This window comes from Mandrillus leucophaeus, unplaced genomic scaffold (genome assembly GCF_000951045.1).
Source record: "Mandrillus leucophaeus isolate KB7577 unplaced genomic scaffold, Mleu.le_1.0 Scaffold74, whole genome shotgun sequence".
NCBI lineage: Eukaryota > Metazoa > Chordata > Mammalia > Primates > Cercopithecidae > Mandrillus > Mandrillus leucophaeus.
The window spans coordinates 928,559-950,372 of NW_012108030.1; the positions used below are offsets into that span (position 1 = coordinate 928,559).

At 49.1% G+C, this 21,814-nt stretch overlaps 2 protein-coding genes across 5 annotated transcripts in view; both read left to right on the forward strand.

Moving 5' to 3' along the window:
- The window catches only part of FPR1 (formyl peptide receptor 1), a 57,594-nt gene extending 56,089 nt beyond the window's left edge, over positions 1-1,505 (forward strand). For all 4 annotated transcript variants that reach the window (XM_011965880.1, XM_011965878.1, XM_011965879.1 and 1 more), the window contains one exon: positions 271-1,505. In XM_011965880.1, the coding sequence (XP_011821270.1) occupies positions 282-1,340 (1,059 nt within the window). In that variant the 5' untranslated portion in view covers positions 271-281 and the 3' untranslated portion in view covers positions 1,341-1,505. The remainder of the gene's footprint in view (positions 1-270) is intronic.
- Positions 1,506-16,774: 15,269 nt separating this feature from the next.
- Positions 16,775-21,814, forward strand: part of HAS1 (hyaluronan synthase 1) — a 9,482-nt gene continuing 4,442 nt past the window's right edge. Inside the window, exon 1 of the mRNA XM_011966046.1 lies at positions 16,775-17,158. Coding sequence (XP_011821436.1) covers positions 16,775-17,158 — 384 coding nt within the window. The remainder of the gene's footprint in view (positions 17,159-21,814) is intronic.

The window sequence follows — 21,814 nt, forward strand, 5'->3', positions numbered from 1 at the left end:
AGAAAGAAAGAAAGAAAGAAAGAAAGAAAGAAAGAAAGAAAGAAAGAAAGAAAATATGTAATCTTGCCTAACAGGTACAATAAAAGATTGCCAATGTATACATGTGGACATGTGTAAGGGACAGTGGTGAAGATGTTCCAGCTGTTGTGGGAGCTCTAGGGGAAGGTGAGAAAGCTATCAGTGGGAAAACTGGCAGGGGCAGAAATGATGGGATGGGGAAATGGTGCGGAGGATCATAACTGAGGAATGACCATGACTGCACTATTTCAGGAGTGGACAAAATGGAGACAAATTCCTCTCTCCCCACGAACATCTCTGGAGGGCCACCTGCTGTAGCTGCTAGCTATCTCTTCCTGGATATCTTCACTTATCTGGTATTTGCAGTCACCTTTGTCCTCGGGGTCCTGGGCAACGGGCTTGTGATCTGGGTGGCTGGATTCCGGATGACACACACAGTCACCACCATCAGTTACCTGAACCTGGCTGTGGCTGACTTCTGTTTCACCTCCACTTTGCCGTTCTTAGTGGTCGTGAAGGTCATGAGAGGACATTGGCCTTTCGGTTGGTTCCTGTGCAAATTCATCTTTAGCATAGTGGATATCAATTTGTTTGGAAGTGTCTTCCTGATCGCCCTCATTGCTCTGGACCGCTGTATTTGTGTCCTGCATCCAGTCTGGACCCAGAACCACCGCACCGTGAGCCTGGCCAAGAAGGTGATCATCGGGCCCTGGGTGATGGCTCTGCTCCTCACATTGCCAGTTATCATTCGTGTGACTACAGTACCTGGTAAACTCGGGCCAGGGACAGTAGCCTGCACTTTTGACTTTTCACCCTGGACCGATGACCCTGTGGAGAAGCGGAAGGTGACCATTGCCATGTTGACGGTGAGAGGCATCATCCGGTTCATCATTGGCTTCAGCGTGCCCATGTCCATCGTCGTTGTCAGTTATGGGCTTATTGCCACCAAGATCCACAAGCAAGGCTTAATTAAGTCCAGTCGTCCCTTGCGGGTCCTCTCCTTTGTCGTAGCTGCCTTTTTTCTCTGCTGGTTCCCATATCAGGTGGTGGCCTTCATAGCCACAGTTAGACTCCATAACATATTACAAGGCCTGTCCAAAGAACTTAGAATTGCAGTGGATGTGACAAGTGCCCTGGCCTTCTTCAACAGCTGCCTCAACCCGATGCTCTATGTCTTCATGGGCCAGGACTTCCGGGAGAGGCTGATCCACTCCCTGCCCGCCAGTCTGGAGAGGGCCCTAACCGAGGACTCAGCCCAAACCAGTGACACAGCTACCGATTCTACTTTACCTTCTGCAGAGGTGCAGTTACAGGCGAAGTGAGGAGGGAGCTGGGGACACTTTCGAGCTCCCAGCTCCAGCTTTGTCTCACCTTGGGTTAGGCTGAGCCACAGGCATTTCCTGCTTATTTTAGGGTTACCCACTCATCAGAAAAAAAAGCCTTTATGTCCCCTGATTTCGGGAGAATAAACAGATATGCGTTTATTATTGACTTCTTTTTTGATTTTGGACCTCAGCTTTGGGTGGTCAGGATGGGAAATGATAGGAAGAAGCTGTCATCTGCATCCTAGTTTGCCTGAGATGAACCCGAATATACCCATTATGATTAGTCCTGAATTATGAGTAGTGAATGATACCCTCATTCTGGCATAATGCTGAGTAGTGTCCACTTCCATTCTGAAAAGTGCCCTGCTATGAAAAATAAATTATGTAGTCATCCTAGGTAAATGGAGGAGGAGGGAGAAGTGTGAAAGAGTATGGCTAAAATCAGGCAAGATATACAAGAAAATACTTCATATATGCCAAGTCCAGTGGCTCACACCTGTAATCCCAGCACTTTGGGAGGCCGAGGCAGGCAGATCACCAGAGGTCAGGAGTTCAAGAACAGCCTGGCCAACATGGTGAAACCCTGTCTCTACTAAAAATACAAAAATTAGCTGGGCGTAGTGGCAGGCTCCTGTAATCCCAGCTATTCAGGAGACTGAGGCAGGAAAATCACTTGAACCTGGAAGGCAGAGGCTGTAGTGAGCCAAGAAAACGCCATTGTACTCCAGCCTGGGTGACAGAGTGAGACTCCGGCTCAAAAAAAAAAAAAAAAGAAGATACTTTATATAAAGTCCTCAGCCTTTATTGATCAACAACTCAGTAAAAATAAAAAGTTATGGAGATGTCAGTTGAAGACCCCTCATCCCCTTGAGGTCTACCTGATTGCCTAATCTTTTACATCATAAATTTTGGGAAACAGATTGTCCTCCCCACAAGGGAGGGCCCCCAGAGCCTATGTTTTTACCTGTGGCTCTAAGTCTTGCTTCAACTGAGTTAGTCCAATTCATACAATGTCTGGTGGTTGCTGCCCTGAATGAAATTAACCCAGAGAGGAACTCAGACATTTCCCTCAATTTCCTGAAAAGCTACCTGCACAAGGTATTTAAATATGAAACACGCTTTACAGAAAGAAGCTTGGCAATGTGAGAGTAGGCAACTGGCCAGCAACAAACATGAAAGCTTTCCGTTGAACTTAAGACATCCTTTTAAAAGTCCACCCTCCCTCCTATCTCCTCACCTTCAGATTTCTGCTTTTTTTTTTTTTAAACGCGGAGAAATTTAGTCATCCTACCCTTGACTCTGACTCTATCCCTCAGGTCTCCTTTCCCAACTCAAGTCATTTATCTATAATAGCATCCTCCTTAAGAAGATTTCTGGCGCCAGCTCTTTTTTTTTTTGAGACAGAGTCTCACTCTGTCACCCAGGCTGGAGTGCAGTGGCACGATCTCAGCTCACTGCAACCTCTGCCTCCTGGGTTCAAGTGATTCTCCTCCCTCAGCCTCCAGGGTAGCTGGGACTACAGGCACACGCCACCATGCCCAGCTAAATTTTTTGTATTTTTAGTAGAGACGGGGTTTTGCCATATTGGCCAGGCTGGTTTTGAACTCCTGACCTTGTGATCCGCCTGCCTCGGCCTCCCAAACTGCTGGGACTACAGGTGTGAGCCACAGCACCCCATCAAGAAGATTTCTGTTGCCAGCTCTTGAAGCAATCATTTAATTACCATTACAGACATCTTTTTTATTTTATTTTATTTTATTTTATTTTATTTTAAGACAGAGTTTCACTCTTGTTGCCCAAGCTAGAGTGCAATGGCGTGATCTCAGCTCCCTGCAACCTCCACCTACAGGGTTCAAGCGATTCGCCTGCCTCAGCCTCCAGAGTAGCTGGGATTACAGGCATGCATCACACCCGACTCATTTTGTATTTTTAGTAGAGACAGAGTTTCTCCATGTTGGTCAGGCTGGTCTCAAACTCCCTACCTCAGATGACCTGCCCACCTCAGCCTCCCAGAGTGTTGGGATTACAAGCATGAGCCACCGCGCCCAGCCATCATTTTATTATAAACAAGAAACAGAAGAGAAAAGGAGAATGAATGGAAAGAAGAGAGATGAAGGAGTGGCCTGGAGCATCCAAAGTTAACCTACAGCAGAACCTGTCTTTGGGTGAGGAGCTGGGTGATGAGGGCTGATTTCATTCCAGTGCAAGGGGAGATTCCTGAGTTTTGATGACATGATGTGGTCCTTGGGAATCTAGCTCATCTCTGGACTCCCATGATGGTTTTTTTCTGCACACCCCCCATGAAGCTCTGCAAGCTTTACTCATCAGCATCCAATGCATTTATTTAATCTATGCCACTGACCCCAGAGCTTCTAGAGGGCATTGTGTTATCCTTGCCTTCCCCCTGCATACAAAAGGCTTCAATAAAGGATGGTTTAACTAAACATTTTGCTTCTGTACCTCTTTTATAATTAACCAGGATACTTGCAAATCCAGGAACCCCTTAGGCCACCAACTCCAGGAAGTCAGCGAGTTCTTCCTATGTTGACACATGGAGAAACTGAGGCCCAGAAGGAGAGTGCAGTAAAATAGGGCCCTGCTACAAAGTCAGGGGCACCGCCTCCGTCCGAGACCACCCTCGCTTCTGACACCAACTGCAAATTTGCAGAATCTCCAGAACACCCTCCAGCTGGATCATTTGCTAGAAAGAGCCACAGAGAGAGAACGGAGCAGAGGATTTGAACAGAGAGGAAGTGAGAGATGATGCAGCCCCAGATTGCAAGGGTGGTGGGGAGAGAAGCTACCAGGTAATGTTCTGGTTCCTCTAAGGTCTAGACACACTGTCTGCAGTTGGCTTCCTTTAAATTCCCTTGTGTTCTTCCAGCAAGTAGGTTTAACTTGAGCCAGTTTGACTGAGTTTCGACAACTCACAACTCAACCATCCATTCCTAAGCTACCTCTAATAATCGTCAGGATGAATCAACCACAGGGTGGTTCCTGTGACCGAGGCTGAGCAAGAGAATGGGGGAGAGACATGGCTTGCGGGGGATGGGTATTACCCTTCAGATCACTTACTGGGGGAGCTCCTGGTCTTGCATGAACCAGCAAACAGAGAAGAGGCAATGGCCTATGATGTGGTCAAAGAACAAGAATAAATGATAGCCCCTGTTGGCTCCCAAATCCTAACAATATCCAGCTCACCCTGAATGGTGCCTCTATGGGGAAAAAAATCCCTCTTGTAGAATTTAGACATTAAGAATAGAGACCATCCTAACAAGCTGCCTGGGCAACAGAGCGAGACTCCAGCCCCCAAAAAATAAAAACTAAAAAATAAAATAAAAACTGGTACTGGATTTTGCAAGAAATAGCAAGTCACCCTGAAGTTATAATTGTGTGGTATTTACAAAAAAGAGAATTTTCGATTATATTATTATTCTTTGTAAAGTGTGTGGTACATATCCTTTATAATCAGTACAATTACAAAATGTATTGTAAACATATGTGTTTATACACAGACATACATTTTTCCCTTTGGAGAGCCAGTTGTTAAACATTTATCGGCACATCACAGTGTAGTCGTGTTCAGATCCCAGCTGTCACTACTTGTGTGACCTCAGACAAGTCATTTCCCTCTTTGAATGTCAATTTTCTCTTTTTTAACATGGGAGCAGTAATAGCTACCTGAGGGAATCTTTTGGCTGGAGCTCATGAAGATGAGACAGGAAGCACAGAGCTGAGCATCTGTATCACGGCTGGCCAGGCACAGTGGCTCACGCCTGTAACCCCAACACTTCAGGCCAAAGCAGGCGGATCACTTGAGCCCAGGAGTTCCAGACCAGCCTGGGCAACATGGTGAAGCTGTGTCTCTACAGAAATAAAAAAATAAAAAACACAAAAAGCAGTCAGGATTGGTGGCGCACACTTGTAGTCCCAGCTACTCAGGAGGCTGAGGCAGGAGGATCGAGGCTGGGCCTGGGAGGTCGAGGCTGCAGTGAGTCATGATCATGCCAATGAACTCTAGCCTGGGCAGTAAGAGCAAGACCCTGTCTCAAAGTAAAATAAAATAAAACATATACATCATGGCCACCATCAACATTCTGACCATTTCCACCTGCTGGAGACAGGTTTGCTTTCTCTGTCCTCTGCAACCACAGTGATGTGACACTTCCTGTAGGACCCACCCTCTCCCATCCTCACAGTCTTTTTTCCCCCTTGCACCTCCCTTTGTCAAGCAACAGAGGTAGGGGGGTCATTTAGTAGGCATTACTCTGAAGTCCCTGCACCTGGGGTTAGGGGAGAGGAAATGCTCCCCTAGTGATCCGCTCGATCGTATGTACCTTAGAAGAGCATGCATGAGCCTCCCCAGGGCACAGAGCGGGAGCTTGTTCATCATACGCTCCGCATGTGCCCTGCACTGGGCTGGCTTGTTAGTTTGTTAGGGTGCTGTAACTCATTACCACAAACCAAGTGACTTCAAACCACAGAAATGGACTGTCTCACAGTACTGGAGGCCAGAAGTCTGAAATTAAAGCATCGGCAGGGTTGGCTCCTTTTGGAGGCTCTGGGGGAGACTCCCTTCCACGCCTCTCTCCTAGCTCCCGGTGGCAGCTGCCACCCTTAACATTCCTTGGTGTTAAGGATGTAATTTTGTCCTCCCCACAGCCTCCATTCCTACATTGAAGTCCTAACCCTCAGCTCCTCGGAACATGTCCTTATTTGGATACTGGATCATGGCAGATGTAATCATTTAAGTTAAGATGAGGTCATACTGGACTAGGGTGGACCCATCGTCCAACATGACTGGTGTCCTTAGGAAAAAGGGAAATTTGGACGCAGACGCACACACGGGAAGAACACCATGTGATGAGGGAGGCAGAGGTGGCAGTGATGCTTCCACAAGCCAAGGAACGCCACAGACTGTCAGCAAATCACCAAAGATTGTCATTGTCAGGCACCAGAAGCAGTCAAGCACAGTGGCTCATGCTTGTAATCTCAGCACTTTGGGAGGCTGAGGTAGGAGGATTGCTTGAGCCCAGGAGTTTGAGGCCAACCTGGGCAACATAGCAAGATCCTATCCTTACAAAATATTAAAAAGTGAGCAGGGTGTGGTGGTGCACACCTATGGTCCCAGCTACTTGGGAGGCTGAGGCAGCAGGATCACTTGAGCCCAGGAGTTCCAGGTTGTGGTGAGCTATGATCACACCACTGTACTCCAGCCTGGGTGACAGACCAACACCCTGTCTAAAAAATAAAAATAGGCTGGGCACTGTGACTCACGCCTGTACTCCCAGCACTTTGGGAGGCCGAGACAGGCCGATCAACAGAGGTCAGGAGTTCGAGACCAGCCTAGTCAACATGGAGAAACCCCGTCTCTACTAAAAATATAAAAATTAGCTGGGTGTGGCGGCGTGTGCCTGTAATCTCAGCTACTCAGGAGGCTGAGGCAGGAGAATGGCTTGAATCCGGGAAGTGGAGGTTACAGTGAGCCGAGATTGAGCCACTGTACTCCAGCCTGGGCGACAGAGCGAGACTTCCTCTCAAAAATAAATAAATAAATAAAAATAAAAATAAAAAACAAGCTAACCAGGTGAGGTGTCTCCCACCTGTAGTCCCAGCTACTTGGGAGGCTGAGGCAGGAAGATTGCTCGAGCCCAGCAGTTCAAGGCTAGCCTGGCAATGTAATGAGACTTCATCTCTACCAAAAAAAAAATGTTAATTAGCTGAGCATGGTGGCCTGCGCCTGTAGTCCCAGCTATTTGGGAGACTGAGATGGGAGGTCGGCTAACAACTGAGAGGCGGAAGTTGCAAAGAGCTGATTGCGAGTGGGTCAGTTCACTGGCTCAGAGGCTAGTGGGCGGTAAGCCGACTGTACTCCATCTTGCGCAGCACAGAAAGAACCTGTCTCAAAGAAAGAAAGAAAAAAAAAAGCACCAGAATCTAGGCAAGAGGCATAGAATAGATTCTGTCTCACAACTCTCAGAAGAAACCAAGCCTGCTGGAACATCCTGATCCTGGACTTCTAGCTGGCAAAACTTTGAGAGAGTAAATTTCTGTTGTTTAATCTGAGTTTGTGTCACAGCCGGCCCTTTATACTTGTGGTTTCTACGTGTAAGGATTCAACCAATCACGAATAGAAAATATTTGAAAAAAGTAATAAAAAATAATACAAATTTAAAAAAAAAACAACTACCTCTCATTCACTTTGTATTAGGTATCATAAGTAAGCTAGAGATGGTTTAAAGTATATGGGAGCACTTTGGGAGGCCGAGGCAGGCAGATCACTTGAGGTCAGGAGTTTGAGACCAGCCTGGCCAACAGAGCAAAATCCCATCTCTACTAAAAACACAAAAAATAACCGGGCATGGTGGCGGGTGCCTGTAATCCCAGCTTCTCAGGAGACTGAGGCAGGAGAATCGCTTGAACCCGGCGGACAGAGCTGAGATTGCGCCACTGCACTCCAGCCTGGGTGACACAGCAAGACTCCATCTGAAACAAATAATAATAATAAATAAATAAAAATAAAGTCTATGGGAGGATGTGCATAGGTTATGTGCAAATACTGCACCATTTTATGGAAGTGTCTTGAACTCATCTGTGCCTTTTAGTATCCACAGGGTCTTGGAAGCAATCCCCAGAGAATACTGAGGGGCAGCTGTATTTTTTATTACAGAAGTCTAGAAAACTAGTACACTTAGCTTGTGATACATCACTCCAATCTCCGCCTATGTCTCTGCATCACTTTCTTTATCTTTTTGATGCAGGGTCTCCCTCTGTCACCCAGGCTGCAGTGCAGTGGTACAATCATAGCTCACTGCCACCTCGATCTCCTGGGCTCGAGTGATCCTCCCACCTCAGCCCTTCAAGTAACTGGAACCGTAAGCGTACGCCACCACATCCAGCTAATTTTAAAATTTTTTGTAGTGACAAGGTCTCACCGTGTTGCCAGGCTGCTCTCGAACCCCCTGGGGCTCCCACCTCTGCCTCCCGAAGTGCTGGGATTACAGGCATTCAGTCTTATTATTTCACTTTGGGAGGCGTTTTGTTTTGGTTTTTTTTTCCCCTCCTAATCAGATGGTTCTCAAACTGTACGTAAGAATTACCTGGGGTGTTTGTTTAAATCAATTCCACAGCCCTGAGCTCACAAAATCTGAAGAAATGACAGTGAAGACCAGTAGTCATCATGTTTAGCAAATGCACACAGATGATGTGGATGCTTTGGAGTCCATGGACCAGTTTTGCAGAATTATTGAACATACGATGACAAGAGCTGATAGCAGAGGCCGTGTCTCATGTGCTTTGGGGCAGCTTCCTTCATCTCTGTGTTCTCTCTCAACATTTGGAAAATGGTAATTATCACAAGGACCAGAAGGGTGTTGGCCAGGATGGTATCAGGATTGAAAAGCCAGATCTCATCTCAAAATCCTTAACTTCATGACACCTGCAAAAGCTCTTAAAACCCTGTATCCAAATAAGGTCACATCCTTAGGTTCCGCAGGTTAGGGCTTAGATGTATCTTTTGGGGGTCACCCATCAACCCCACTGCATGTGGAACCAAGGACACCGAGGGACAGATGTTCTTTGTTATTACAGAAGCCTTAGAAAACTAATACATTTGGCTTGTGGGTGCATCACTACTGCAATCTCTACCCCCATCTTCACATCACCTTCTTCTCTGTGTTTGGCGTCTACCTTCCTCTGCCTCACTCATAAACACCTGCCATGGCGTTTGGGGCCGACCTTAAATCTAGGATATGCTAAAATCTTGAAATTCTTAACTTTACAACATTTGCAAAACCCCTCTTTCCAAATAATGTTACGGTCACAGCTTCTGGGGGTTAGGACATCCTCTTAAGTAATCCCCTCATGGGAAACCACGGCCGCGTTACTTCCTCTTCGTCTTACAGCATTCACTGGGAATGACAGCATTGTGGTTTTGAGCCTCTGGACTGCGGGTGCCTGCAGCCCAGGTCACAGAAAGGGGCCACTGGACTTCTGCAGCTCTGTGTCCTCTATCTGGAGCTCACAGGCGTGCCCCTTTGATGACACACTCTCTGTGTTGCACAGTGTGGCTGCTCACTAAACTGTTTGGAGCTTTCTGCTATGGCCCAGGTTAGAGGGTCTATTCGTGCTTGAGTGACTAGGAAGCTGGGGCCCAGGGATTAAGTGGATGCCAAACAGAGTTCTACTCCCTGCATCAACATGGGGAAGGGTTCTCCTTGTCTGCAGGTGGCTAAGGTGGAGGGGGAGGCTCAGAGTCAGGAGGTAGCTTGCACAAGGCTGCCTGCCTTGGAACCCAGGGGTGTCTCATGACAGAGTGTGGGCTCCTCCCAGCTCCAACCTGGCTTACTCCTCAGAGGAGAGGTGGGGTATCCAGGGAGGGTGAAGGGGTGGTGTATCCAGGGAAGCATCCTCCTGTTACCACCTGCGTTAGTCTTGGAGACCTTCAGCCTCTACTCTTTCAGGAATGGCTAAACTCACCTCATATTCCAATGTGCCAGACAGACTCTCTCTCTCTTAACCTTGAGGGCTCTCCTATGAAGGACAAATTGAGACAGTCCCATTTTACAGACGAAAAAAGAGAGGCTCAGAGGAATGAAATGGCTCCATGCCAAGAACAGGTCACTAACTGTGATGGAATAAGTGTTCGGGTCCCCTCAACTTCATTGTTGAAATCCTAATCCCCAAGGAGGTCGAGGCTGCAGTGAACAGTGACTGCACCACTGCGTTCCAGCCTGGACCACACAGTGAAAACTTGTCTAAAAATAAATAAATGTATATTTGTTTTCTGCCCCTAATTTCTAGCACAGAGCTCCTAAAATTCTTGTAACTTCCTGAGTGAGGAGGTGAGAAAAGCATATTTTGTTATTCATAATTAGCCCCTATCAGTCACACCGGAGTTTATACTAATGAGGCAGATCTGGGCGGATCGGGGATGGTTGCCAGAGAGACGAACCCTGTGATCCCAGTGGAATTTTTAGCCTCATGCCCCAAATTTCAAGAGGGGAGAGGGGCTGGAGATTGACTAATCACCAGTGGCCAATGATTTAATCAATCATGCTATAAAATAAAAATAAAATCCTAAGGCCCTCCCTCCGACCCCCTTACCACCACCACACTGACTCAACAAGACCCTTTCTTAGCCAAAGGGATCCCAGAGAAACCTAAAAACTGAGTTCCTGGCGGTGACTTGAAGGCGGGTGGGACACGCCTTCTTATGCCCCTTCCCTTTTGGAGTTTAGGAACGACAGAAGACCAGCATTATAGGTAAAATAAGATTGACAAAACACTCTTTGTGATGATAACATACCAAATTACATACAAGACCTAAGGCAAGTGTTAAGTCACTTCTAAGGGCCATCAATCTTGCTACACTGCATCCTTATCGTAAAACATTCTTTTCTGCAGACTCCAGGTTTTAAGCAGACCCTTACTCCTTTAACCAACTGCGAACCAAAGAATCCCTGAATCCATCTGTAACCTGTAAGCCCGCTCCTCTTCAAGATATCCTGCATTTTCAGGCCAAACCAATGTACGTCTTCCATGTATTGATTTACGACTTTGCCTGTAACTCCTTTCTCCCTAAAATGCATCAAATCAATTTTTACTTTAAGTTCTGGGATGCATGGGCAGAATGTGCAGGTCTGTTACGTGGGTATACATGTGCGATGGTGGTTTGTTGCACCGTCATCTAGGTTTTAAGCCCCGCATGCAGAGTCTAGGGCCCCAGTCCCTCCTCCCTCAGATCCAGAAGTCCAGGTCCAGCCCCTCCTCCCTTAGTCCTGGGAGTCCAGGTCCAGCCCCTCCTTCCTCAGACCAGGGAGTTCAGACCCCAGCCACTCCTCCCTCAGACCCAGGAATCCAGGCTCTCAGATCTTAATCTAAGCCCCTAGTTCCTCCTTCCTCTGTGACTGGCAGGGTATAGTCTAGTGACTTAATGCCTAATGCCTGTTTTCTGTTACCCAGCCACGCTGCCTGTGTGCTGTATCACTTGTCCCAGGAAATGACTCTTCTTTTGCCTCAGTTTCCCTATCTGGAAAATGAGTCTCCTCCTCTCTTGCTTCCCTGGAGAGGATAAACAGCTTTTGCAAAAGGAAGCGCCTCCCTCCCTCTCCCTCTGTTCGGCTCTTACTGTCTCTATTTCTTTCCAGGGAAAGGGGCAGGAGAGGTGGTGGGTGCTGGGGTAGAAAGTGCCTTCCACTGGATACAGGCAGGGCCCTCCTCCTCCAGGCCTTTCTCTCCCTCCTCCCAGCTCTGGAAGTTCTACAGTTTCTCACAGAGGCACTGGCTAGAGGCAGAAGGTAGATGTACAGTCATCATTGCTGGCTAGCCTCCCTCCCTCCCTGGATTTCAGCGGAATCATGGGAGCCTAGGGGTTTCCCAGAATATGCGTGTGGGGGAGAAAAGGTTCCGTCTAACTCTAGCTCATCCAGGGCTCTGAGTTCCTGGAAGTCCGGAACTTCCAGGAAAAGAGGCAGTCTCTTTCCAGACTTGGGGTCTGTGCTGATGCTGGAGTCTTTTTTGTCTAAGGTCCCACCTCCCCGGAGCTCCTCAACACATCCTTCCAGGACGGGCCACTCTGAGTGGTGCCCATAGAACTATTATGTAGGGGTGGGGTGGGGGTCCCAGCTGCTGGGCCCTCTCTCCCCAACTTCTCTCCTCCCCCTCTTCCCTATCCTTCCTTCTCTTTCTCCTTCCTCCATTCTCCTCCTCTTCTGACCTTCCTCCCCCTCCTTCTCTCTTTCCCTCCCTCCTCCTCTCTTTCCCTCCCTCTTCCTCTCCTTCCTCCTTCTTCCCTCATCTCTCCTTCCCCTCCTTCCTTCCTCTTCATTTTTTTTTTCCCCCAGACAGAGTCACTTTGTTGCCTAGGCTGGAGTGCAGTGGCATGATCTCGGCTCACTGCAAACTCCACCTCCTAGGTTCAAGCGATTCTCCTGCCTCAGCCTCCTGAGTAGCTGGGACTGCAGGCATGCACCACCACGCCTGCCTAATTTTTGTATTTTTAGTAGAGACGGGGCTTCACCATGTTGGCCAGGCTAGTCTCGAACTGCTGACCTCAAGTGATCCACCTGCCTTGGCCTCCCAAAGTGCTGTGATTACAGGCGTGAGCCACCGTGCCTGGCTGCTCTCCTTTTTCTTTCCCCTCTCCATCCACCAATCTGACTTTCTATCCCGACCTCACACATTTGTTCAACACATATTTGTTGAGCACCTACCAGGTACTAGACACAGGTCCAGGCGCTGAGGAATGAGCCATGAACAAATCAGATAAAGACAGCTGCCTGTCTAGAGCTTGCATTCGAACCAGGAAGACACACATTGTACAAAAACGATACTAAACGTACCTTATGCAAGTTATACGTTATATAGGAAGGGGATCAATGCTATGGGGAAAAAGGAAAAGAGAAACCAGAGGAGAGTAAAGGGGGTCAGGAATCCAGGGGTAGGGCAGGTTTTGCTGTTGAATAGATGGTCGCGGAAGCCAGCTTCTGTCTTTCCTCCCTCTCCCTACCTCCTTTTCTCCTCCGTCTCTAGTTATCTAGATCCCCGCAATGTGCATTTCCCTTCCCAACCCAGGACACCTAGCAAAGAAACCGTCTACCCGGATTCAAGCATTTAATAAAACAAGGATCTCTTCAGGTTACTGCCCAGGGGCCCCTTGCCCTCACTGGTTCCCCAGGAGGTACCTGCCTGAGATGGAGCAAAGGGAAGAGCACCTGTAACGAGAACTAGCTGAGGTTAGGAGTTTGGCAAGTTAGCCCGCCATATCTGTGTCCATCTCCCAGTCTTCTTGGTCGTGGATCCTCGGGGTCCTGCACCTCTGCCCAACCTTACTCACACTTCCTCTCTACCCTGGAAAAGCCCCAGGGATCTCTGATGCAACCCCACCACCCAGCGACTCATCCTGGCCCAGAGCCCCTGTCTCTCCCTCCAGTTTAGCCCTTGCTCAGACCAAGAGCTGATCCTGCCCCTCCCTTGCTCACAGCCCTTCCATGGCTCCCCAGTGCCACCAGAGCAGTCCTAGCCTCTGACTCCTGCATTCAAAACCCAACACGTTGCATGCGTTAAATAGCTTGACTTAGCCATTTCACAATGGATTATATATATAGCAAATGTCATGCTGTATATCATAAATATGTATAATTGTTACTTAGTTAAAAAAAATTTTTTTTGAGACGGGAGGCCAGAGTGCAGTGGTGCAATATTGGCTCACTACAACCTCTGCCTCTCGTTCAAGTGACTCTCCCACCTCAGTCTCTTGAGTAGCTGGGATTACAGGTGCACGCCACCACACCCGACTAACTTTTGTATTTTTAGTATAGATGGGGTTTCACCATTTGGGACAGGCTGTTCTCAAACTCCTGACCTCAAGTGATCTGCCTGCCTTGGCCTCCCAAAGTGCTGGGATTACAGGCATGAGCCACTGTGCCTGGCCAAAAACATTTTTTTAAACCCAAATGGGTGGACCTCACTAGGGACCCTCAACCCCTCACACCCTTGTTTCACCCACTGTGCTTCACAGCATCAATCTGCCCTTACTTTTTTGACTGGTCACACCATTTCTTGCCTTGGATGCCCCTTTCTAGCCCCACCTTCCACCCCCACCCTGACCATGGCTAACTCCTCATCAGCCAGCATCACCTCCTCCAGGAAGCCCTCCCTGACTCTTGGGCTGGGTTGGTGCATCCTTGCACTGTTTTGTGGCCCTCTGTTTACACAGCTGTCTTCTCCACCAGATTGGCATCTCCCCAAGGGCAGGGCCCAGGGCTGAGTCATCTCTGTGTGCCCGGCATCGCCCAGCCCAGCCCCGTCCACCAGGGCTCAGGAGATGTCCCTAAAATGAATGAATGTTTTCTCCTCTGCCTTTGCTCCATTTTTGCCTTACCTCTCCCACCCTGTACTCCTTCCGTCCAGGTATTCTGTAAGCTGTACCCTGAGGTTTCCTGATGATGGCTGAAATGCTGGGAAGGCCACTGTGGACCCAGGGCAGGAACTGGAGAATGGCCACCACAGGAGTGGGGGTTTCCAGGAGCCATGGGTGTTAGTGAGGGGTGTGGGGTCCCTACCTGTCTCTCAACCACCAGCCCCGGCCTCCTGTGGGAGTTTCCAGCTTCACTGCTCCCTGTCTTTCAGCACTTGTCTGGGCTGCTTCCAGCCTTGGTCATCTCTTCCTGCAAGAAATTCTAGGGTCTGGACATGTAGGTCCAAGGGAGAAGGAAGCTGGGAGTTGAGACTCCTGGGTCTGAGGGAGGAGGGGCTGGGGGCCTGGACTCCTGGGTCTGAGGGAGGAGGGGCTGGGGGCCTGGACTCCTGGGTCTGAGGCAGGAGGGGCTGGGGGCCTAGACTCCTGGGTCTGAGGGAGGAGGGGATGGGGCCTGGGCCTGGACTCCTGGGTCTGAGGGAGAGGGGACTGGGGGCCTAGACTCCTGGGTCTGAGGGAGGAGGGGTTGGGGGTCTAGACTCCTGGGTCTGAGGGAGGAGGGAATGGGGGCCTGGACTCCTGGGTCTGAGGGAGGAGGGAATGGGGGCCTGGACTCCTGGGTCTGAGGGAGGAGGGGTTGGGGGTCTAGACTCCTGGGTCTGAGGGAGGAGGGAATGGGGGCCTGGACTCCTGGGTCTGAGGGAGGAGGGAATGGGGGCCTGGACTCCTGGGTCTGAGGGAGGAGGGTCTGGGGGCCTGGGCTCCTGGGTCTGAGGGAGGAGGGTCTGGGGGCCTGGGCTCCTGGGTCTGAGGGAGGAGGGGCTGGGGGCCTGGACTCTTGGATCTGAGGGAGGAGGGGCTGGGGGCCTAGACTCCTGGGTCTGAGGGAGGAGGGTCTGGGGGCCTGGGCCCCTGGGTCTGAGGGAGGAGGGGCTGGAGTCTGGACTCCCGGGTCTGAAGGAGGAGGGGCTGGGAACCTGGACTCTTGGGTTTCAGAGAAGGGAACCTTTGAGAATTAAAGCCCTGGTTATCCTTCCTCATCCGCACTCTGGTTTTAGAAACATCTGGTTTTATACAGCTGCTCCACCCGAGCAGGGCGGGGTGGGGGCTGGGCAGCCAAATGCCCCACTTCTGGGGAGGGGCCTGTGCTGCCCCCTCCCACTGGGCGGAGGACTCACCCTCCCCTTCTGCTCCGGGCTGGCCTCAGATCATCTGAGGATCCATCATCCTGACACAGCCAGACACCAGGCGGCCCGGCTCCCAGCAACAGCGTCAGACACAGCCCGGCCCGCCCTGGTGGGTGGGCGGGGCGTTCGGGGTCCTTGGGAATGCACCTTCTCCCTGACAGCCAGGCCCGGGCAGAGGCTTGGCCTGACGCATCCTCCTCGGGAAAAGCCCAGGGTGTGCGGATTTGGTGTCCGGCAGGGGAGAGCTCCGGGACAGGCTGGAAGAGATGGAACTGCAGGGAGAGACGAAGATGCGCAAACAGAGAAATGGAGAGAAACAGTGAATGAGAGAGAGAGAGAAACACATACAGAGATAGAGTGTCACAAAGAGATAGGTGTGGTGGCTCACGCCGGTAATCCCAACACTTTGGAAGGCCAAGGCAGATGGATCACTTGAGGTCAGGAGTTCGAGACCAGCCTGGCCAACATAGTGAAACCCCATCTTTACTAAAAACATACGGGTGTGGTGGTGCATGCTTGTAGTTCCAGCTACTCGGGAGGCTGAGGAAGGAGAATAGCTTGAACACGGGAGGCGGAGGTTGCAGTGAGCCGAGATCGTGCCACTGCGCTCCAGCCTGGGTGACAGAGTGAGACTCCATCTCAAAAAAAAAAAAGAAAAGAGATGGGGATGCAGAGAGATGGAGGGAGGATGGAGACAGAGATAGAGAGGGAGATAGAGGGAGAAAGAGAGACAGAGAGAAAGAGACACACACACGGACACACAGTGAGAAAGTCACTCAGAAAGAGGGAGAGCCACACAAGAGGAAAGTCAGGGAGACCTCAGAAATGCAAAGGGACAGACACTCCTGGGTAAAAACAGAGAGAGAATGGTTGTGAGGGGAGATGAGGAGGAGAAACAGACAGGAATACACAGAGGCAGAGACCCAGATAGATGGACTGAGAAACAGAGATGGGGAGACAGATACAAAACAACAGAGACTCGGGGAGAGGCAGACAAAGAGAGAGGACGGGGGAATTTCTCTCTGCTGCTCCATGTCTTTCAGCCTGTCCTGGAGCTGGACCCTGCCAGACACCAAAGGTCATCAGAGTCATAGGCAGAGAGAAAAAGAGGCAGCTACCAAGGCAGAAAGTGAGACATCAATAGTTCGCAGTAACAGGAGGAAAGAGAAGAACAGAATTAGATACAGATAATTTTTTAGAAATTCATAGAAAGAAGGGCATGGAAACAGACATTTATCACAGATCTTCTGGTCCTGAGGGGCTCGGGTCTGGGCACCCCAGGTCCCGCATCTCTTTTCCACCCTTCCTCTGACTCAGTTTCCCTGATGGGTGAAAGCACTGACAGACCCTGGCTGGATCCCCAGGGGCAGCTGACCGACAACTCTCTGTGTTCATCCCTGAGTCCCTGGGGATACAAACCCCAGTGCTCCAGCCCTCCACCCCAGGCCCTGGTGCACACACGCAGACCCACGTCAGTTAGGCACCGAATAGACAGACGTTCACTCACAGCTCCGATTCCAGGCAGCCGTGCCTTGGGCCAGCGCACACACAGGCACACCCACAGCACGCACGTGTGTGTGTTTCGTTCCATCTACCAGTTGCTGAGACATGTCCCTGGGGGGCTCAACCCAGAGATGGATTCTGGGGACAGGAGAGGCGGCTGCGGGAGAGGCAGGGTGGGGGTGACTGGGGAAAGTGAGAAGGGGGAGGTAGGGAGAGCTTTAAAGTAAGAAGAGAAATAAATGAGGGTGACAGGAGGCAAGAGAAGTGGAGAGGAAGAAAGGGATGGAGAGAAAGACAGAAACTTGGAGAAATGTGGTAATGGGGAGAGAGATAAGGGTACCAAGAAAGAGATGAGGATAAATAGTGGATTGGGGAAAAAGAAAGGGACGGAGGGAAATACAGGGATAGGGGATGAGGGGAACCCCCAAAATGCAAGCAAGGTGGAAGAGAAAAATCATGGGAGACAAGGGACAAGAGTGGGGAGGAAGAGAGAAGAAGACATAGAGGAGAGAGGCTGGGAGAGGAGGGGGAACGATGGCAGAGAGGACTAGAGGAGGGGCGCGGGTAGACATGGGGGCCTGGGAAGGGAGGCCCGTCTGGCTGAGCGGGGTGGGAGTAATAGCGGGAAGCGGGTGGAGCTGCCCAGCCGTGACCTCAGAGCCCCTGGCCCAGCTTAGCCTGACTGACGTCAGCACTTGCTCCCGCCCCCGCTGTGCTGGTCTTCAAATGACTCCCCTGCAGCTCTCTGGCCACAGAGAGGCTGGGAGAGCAAGCAGGAGAGAAGAGAGTGCCCGGCCAGACCCACTGCGATGACACAGGTTGTGTGTGTGTGTGTGTGTGTGTATACAGCCATGTGGGGGAAACTACTGCCATATGTGTGACCAGGAGTGTTGGGGAACTGTGTGCACATGATTTCATGTGTGTATCCATGTGCGTGACAGTGACCATATGTGTGTAGGGGACAGTGAGCATGTGAGGCTGAGTGTGCAGGTCTGTGTATACCTGTGTGGGCGACCATCCCAGGTACATGTAGGTGAGATGTGCCATGTCTGTATTTCTGTATCTGTGTATCTTGCTATAAATTTGTGTATGTCTATGGTCCCTGGGAGACAGACAGAAAGAGGGAGTGAGACAGTGAGCAAGTGAAAGAGACTGAGTAAGAAAGAGAGTTGGATTTGCCTGTGGCACGTGGGAATGGATTTCTGTTTCATGCGTTCAATAGCTATTAAGTTGAACCAAATGAAATCACCGATACTGAGCCACTCAAAACTTGGAAGAACAGCAATTTCATCTGGTTCAGTATCAGCTTGACAGTCACCTACTATTTCTCTTGAAATCTTCCCTGTGTGTCCCATTGCCCTAGACTCTCAGTTGGGGATCTGTGTGTTTGTGGCCACGTGGGCATCCCCTTGCTGGTGTTGCTTTTTCCTGCCGAGGGGTGTGTGCCTGCAGGTTCACCTGTGTGGCCGTCAGTGGGGGTCACGGGGTCGCTGTGTTTGGCCTAAGTGGGTGTCTGGGGTCATCCTGTAGAACACAAGTAATTTCATTCTGTGTGTCACTCATCACGTGTGAGTTCACGTGTGGGGGGGTGTGTCTACACGTGTGTTCATCTGTGTTTCTAGAATCAACTCTCTGGATCCCTAGCATGAATTGGGCCATCCTTAGGAACTCAGGCAAGGCCAGGTTTGAGGCAAAGGAAGAGAGAAGGGGGATTCGAGAAGAAAGAATAATGTTTAATGTTGAGAGTTTAAAAGCTGTACCTCAGCTTTGTCCTCTAGAAATGTAACAAAAACCACAATATCTAATTTAAAATGTTCTTGTGGCCACATTTCAAAAAGTAAAAACAAACAGGTGAGGTTAATTTTAATAATATATTTTTATTTAACCCAGTGTGTCAGGGGCCAGCACATTTTTTTTGATAAAGGGCCCAATAGTAAATATTTAAGGCTCTTGGGGGTCATCTGGTCTCTTTAGAAAGTACTCAACTTCCATGTTGTAAATGGAGAATCAGCCACAGATGATGTATAACCAATGAATGCGGTTGTGTGCAAATAAAGCTTCCTTTAAGGACACTGAAATTTGACTTTCATATTTTTCATGCTCCACAAACTATTATTCTTCTTTTGGCTTTTAAAAACCATCTAAAAATATCAAAAAAAATTCTTAGCCTGCAGGCTGTAGCAGGTCTTAGCATGCCAACCCCTGCTACGTATGAGATATGATAATTTCAATATGTAATCAATACATAAATGTTAATGAGCTATTTCACTTTCTTTTCCCCAGACTTGGGCTTCAAAATCCAGTGTGTTTATTGCGCTTCTCACTTAGATGCCACCTTTTCATTGGAAATACCTAATCTGTGTTTAGATTTTATAAAATTTACAGTTACAAAAGGAGCATCATAGATGCAACTTGTTCCAAACATATTTAAAAGTTTTCTAATAACTGAATCAAGTAAGAGTTTTTTAAATTTAAATGAATTAAAATTAAAATAAAATTTTAAACTCAGTTCCTCGGTGATACTGGCTGCATTTCAAGTGCTTGGTAGATACATGTAGCTGGTGACACCTGTATTGGACACAAAGATCTATATCTTAATGACGCATTTAAAAAACCCACAGTAAGCCTATGAGGCAGGAACTGGTGGCGTAGGAGGCAGTTTAGTGTAGAGGGGATGCCAGAGCCAGACTGCCTGAGTTTTATTTCTAACACTGCTTATTACCTGAGTGACCTTGGGTAAAAGTATTTGCCTCTCAGTGTCTCAGTTTCCTCATCTGTAACAGAAGACAGTAGAGGTACCTGCTCTATAAGGTTGTTGTAGAGACCGGGTGCAGTAGCTCACGCCTATAATCCCAGCACTTTAGGGGGCCAAGGCAGGAGGATCGCTTGAGCCTGGGAGTTCAAGACCAGCCTGAGCAACATAGCAAGATCCTGTCTCTATTATTATTATTATTATTATTATTATTATTTCAAGATGTAGTCTTGTACTGTCACCCAGGCTGAAGTGCAGTGGCACCGTCTTGGCTCACTGTAACCTCCACCTCAGGGGTTCAAGCAATTCTCCTGCCTTAGCCTCCTGAGTAGCTGGGACTACAGTCATGTGCCACCAAGCCTGGCTAATTTTTGTATTTTGGTTTCACCATGTTAGCCAGGCTAATCTTGAACTCCTGACCTCAGGTGATCCACCTGCCTCGGCCTCCCAAACTGCTGGGATTACAGGTGTGAGCCACAGTGTCCGGCCCCCTGTCTCAATTTTAAAAAACTCTATATATATATAAAGGTTGCTGTACAGTAGTGTCTGGCACACGGAAAGTACTCTTTCCTCTGATTCTGGGCTCTTCCAGCAACATTTACTGGGGCACCTGTTCTGCTGGGGAGCTGGGCAGTGGAAAAGCAGAATGAGGCTATGCCTCTGGAAAGTCAGAAAGAAGAGTCCTCCACCGTGGGCTGCTGACCCTGTGCAGGTCACTCCTTCTGGCCAATCAGTCCTCAGTTTGGCCACCTGTATGGTGGCAGCGAGCACTATCTGTCCCCCAGGGCTCTCCCGAGGGCTAAAGGTTGAGGTTTAGCGATTCAATTCCTAAGGTTCAAATCCAGGCTCCTCTGCTTTCCAGGGATGACCTTGGGCAGGATGCTGAACCTCTGTGTGACTCAGCTGCCTCATCTGTAGAATGGGGATAATAATAACAGTACCTACCTTATAGCGCTGTTGTAAGGATTAAAATAAATTCGTTTATCTTAAAGGCTTAGAGCAGGGACTGGTACATAGCAGTTTGGTTTTTTAGTACATGTTATTATTATTACTGTCTCAACCCTAAGAAACCTTTGATTGGAAGATAAATCCTCATTGTATGTGCCACTAAGAAAGAGGAGGGAAACGCCCTGGTAATTAAATTGTGACACTCCATTGCATGCGATCATCCTCACGGATTTAAGAGATTTCAAAACGTGGAAAAAAATTGTATTGGAAGGAACAAAATCAGGCTGGGCTTGGTGGCTCATGCCTGTATTCATAGTACTTTGGGAGACTGGGGCCTGGGCAGCATAGTGAGACTCCTCCTCTAAATTTTTTTTTTTTTTTAATTAGTAAGGCATTGTGACTCCAGCCTTGTGGTCCTAGCTACTTGGGAGGCTGAGGTGAGAGGATCACCAGAGCCTAGAAATTAGAAGCTACAGTGAGCTGTGATGCTGCCACTGCACCCCAGACTGGGCGACAGAGCAAGACGCTGTCTATAAAAATAAGTAAATAATAAAGAAAAGAAGGAATCTAATCAGCATGAAGCCTAGATAGCTATTTGCCCCAATTATTTTCGTTAATGAAAATGATTCTGGGTCCGGCGAGGTAGCTCATCCCTGTAATCCCAGCACTTAGGGAGGCCAGGGCAGCCATGTCACTTGAGCCCAGGGGTTCCAGACCAGCCTAGGTAATGTAGGGAGACCCCCGTGTCTACCAAAAATTTAAAAATTAGCCAGGAGTTGTGGCACACGCTTTGTAGTCCCAGCTATTAGGGAGGCTGAGGTAGGAGGCTGAGCCTGAGTTTGGGAAGCTGAGGCTGAAGTAGGCCCAGACTGTGCCACTAGGCTGGAATGAGACCCTGTCTCAAAAGAAAAAAAAAAAAAACACACACACACACACAAAAGGAGAGAGAGAGAGAAAGGGAGAGCGAGAGCAAGAGAAAGAGAGAGAGAGAGAAAGAGAGACAGAGAGAGAGAGAAAAAGAGAAGGAAGGAAGGAGGAAGGGAGAGAGGGAGGAAAGGGAAGGGGAAGGGAGGGGAGGGGAAGGGGAAAGGAAGGAGGGAAGCAAGGAAGGGATTTTGTAATCTTCTCTCAGAGGAGGCCCTCGGGACTCATGCCCCTTCCT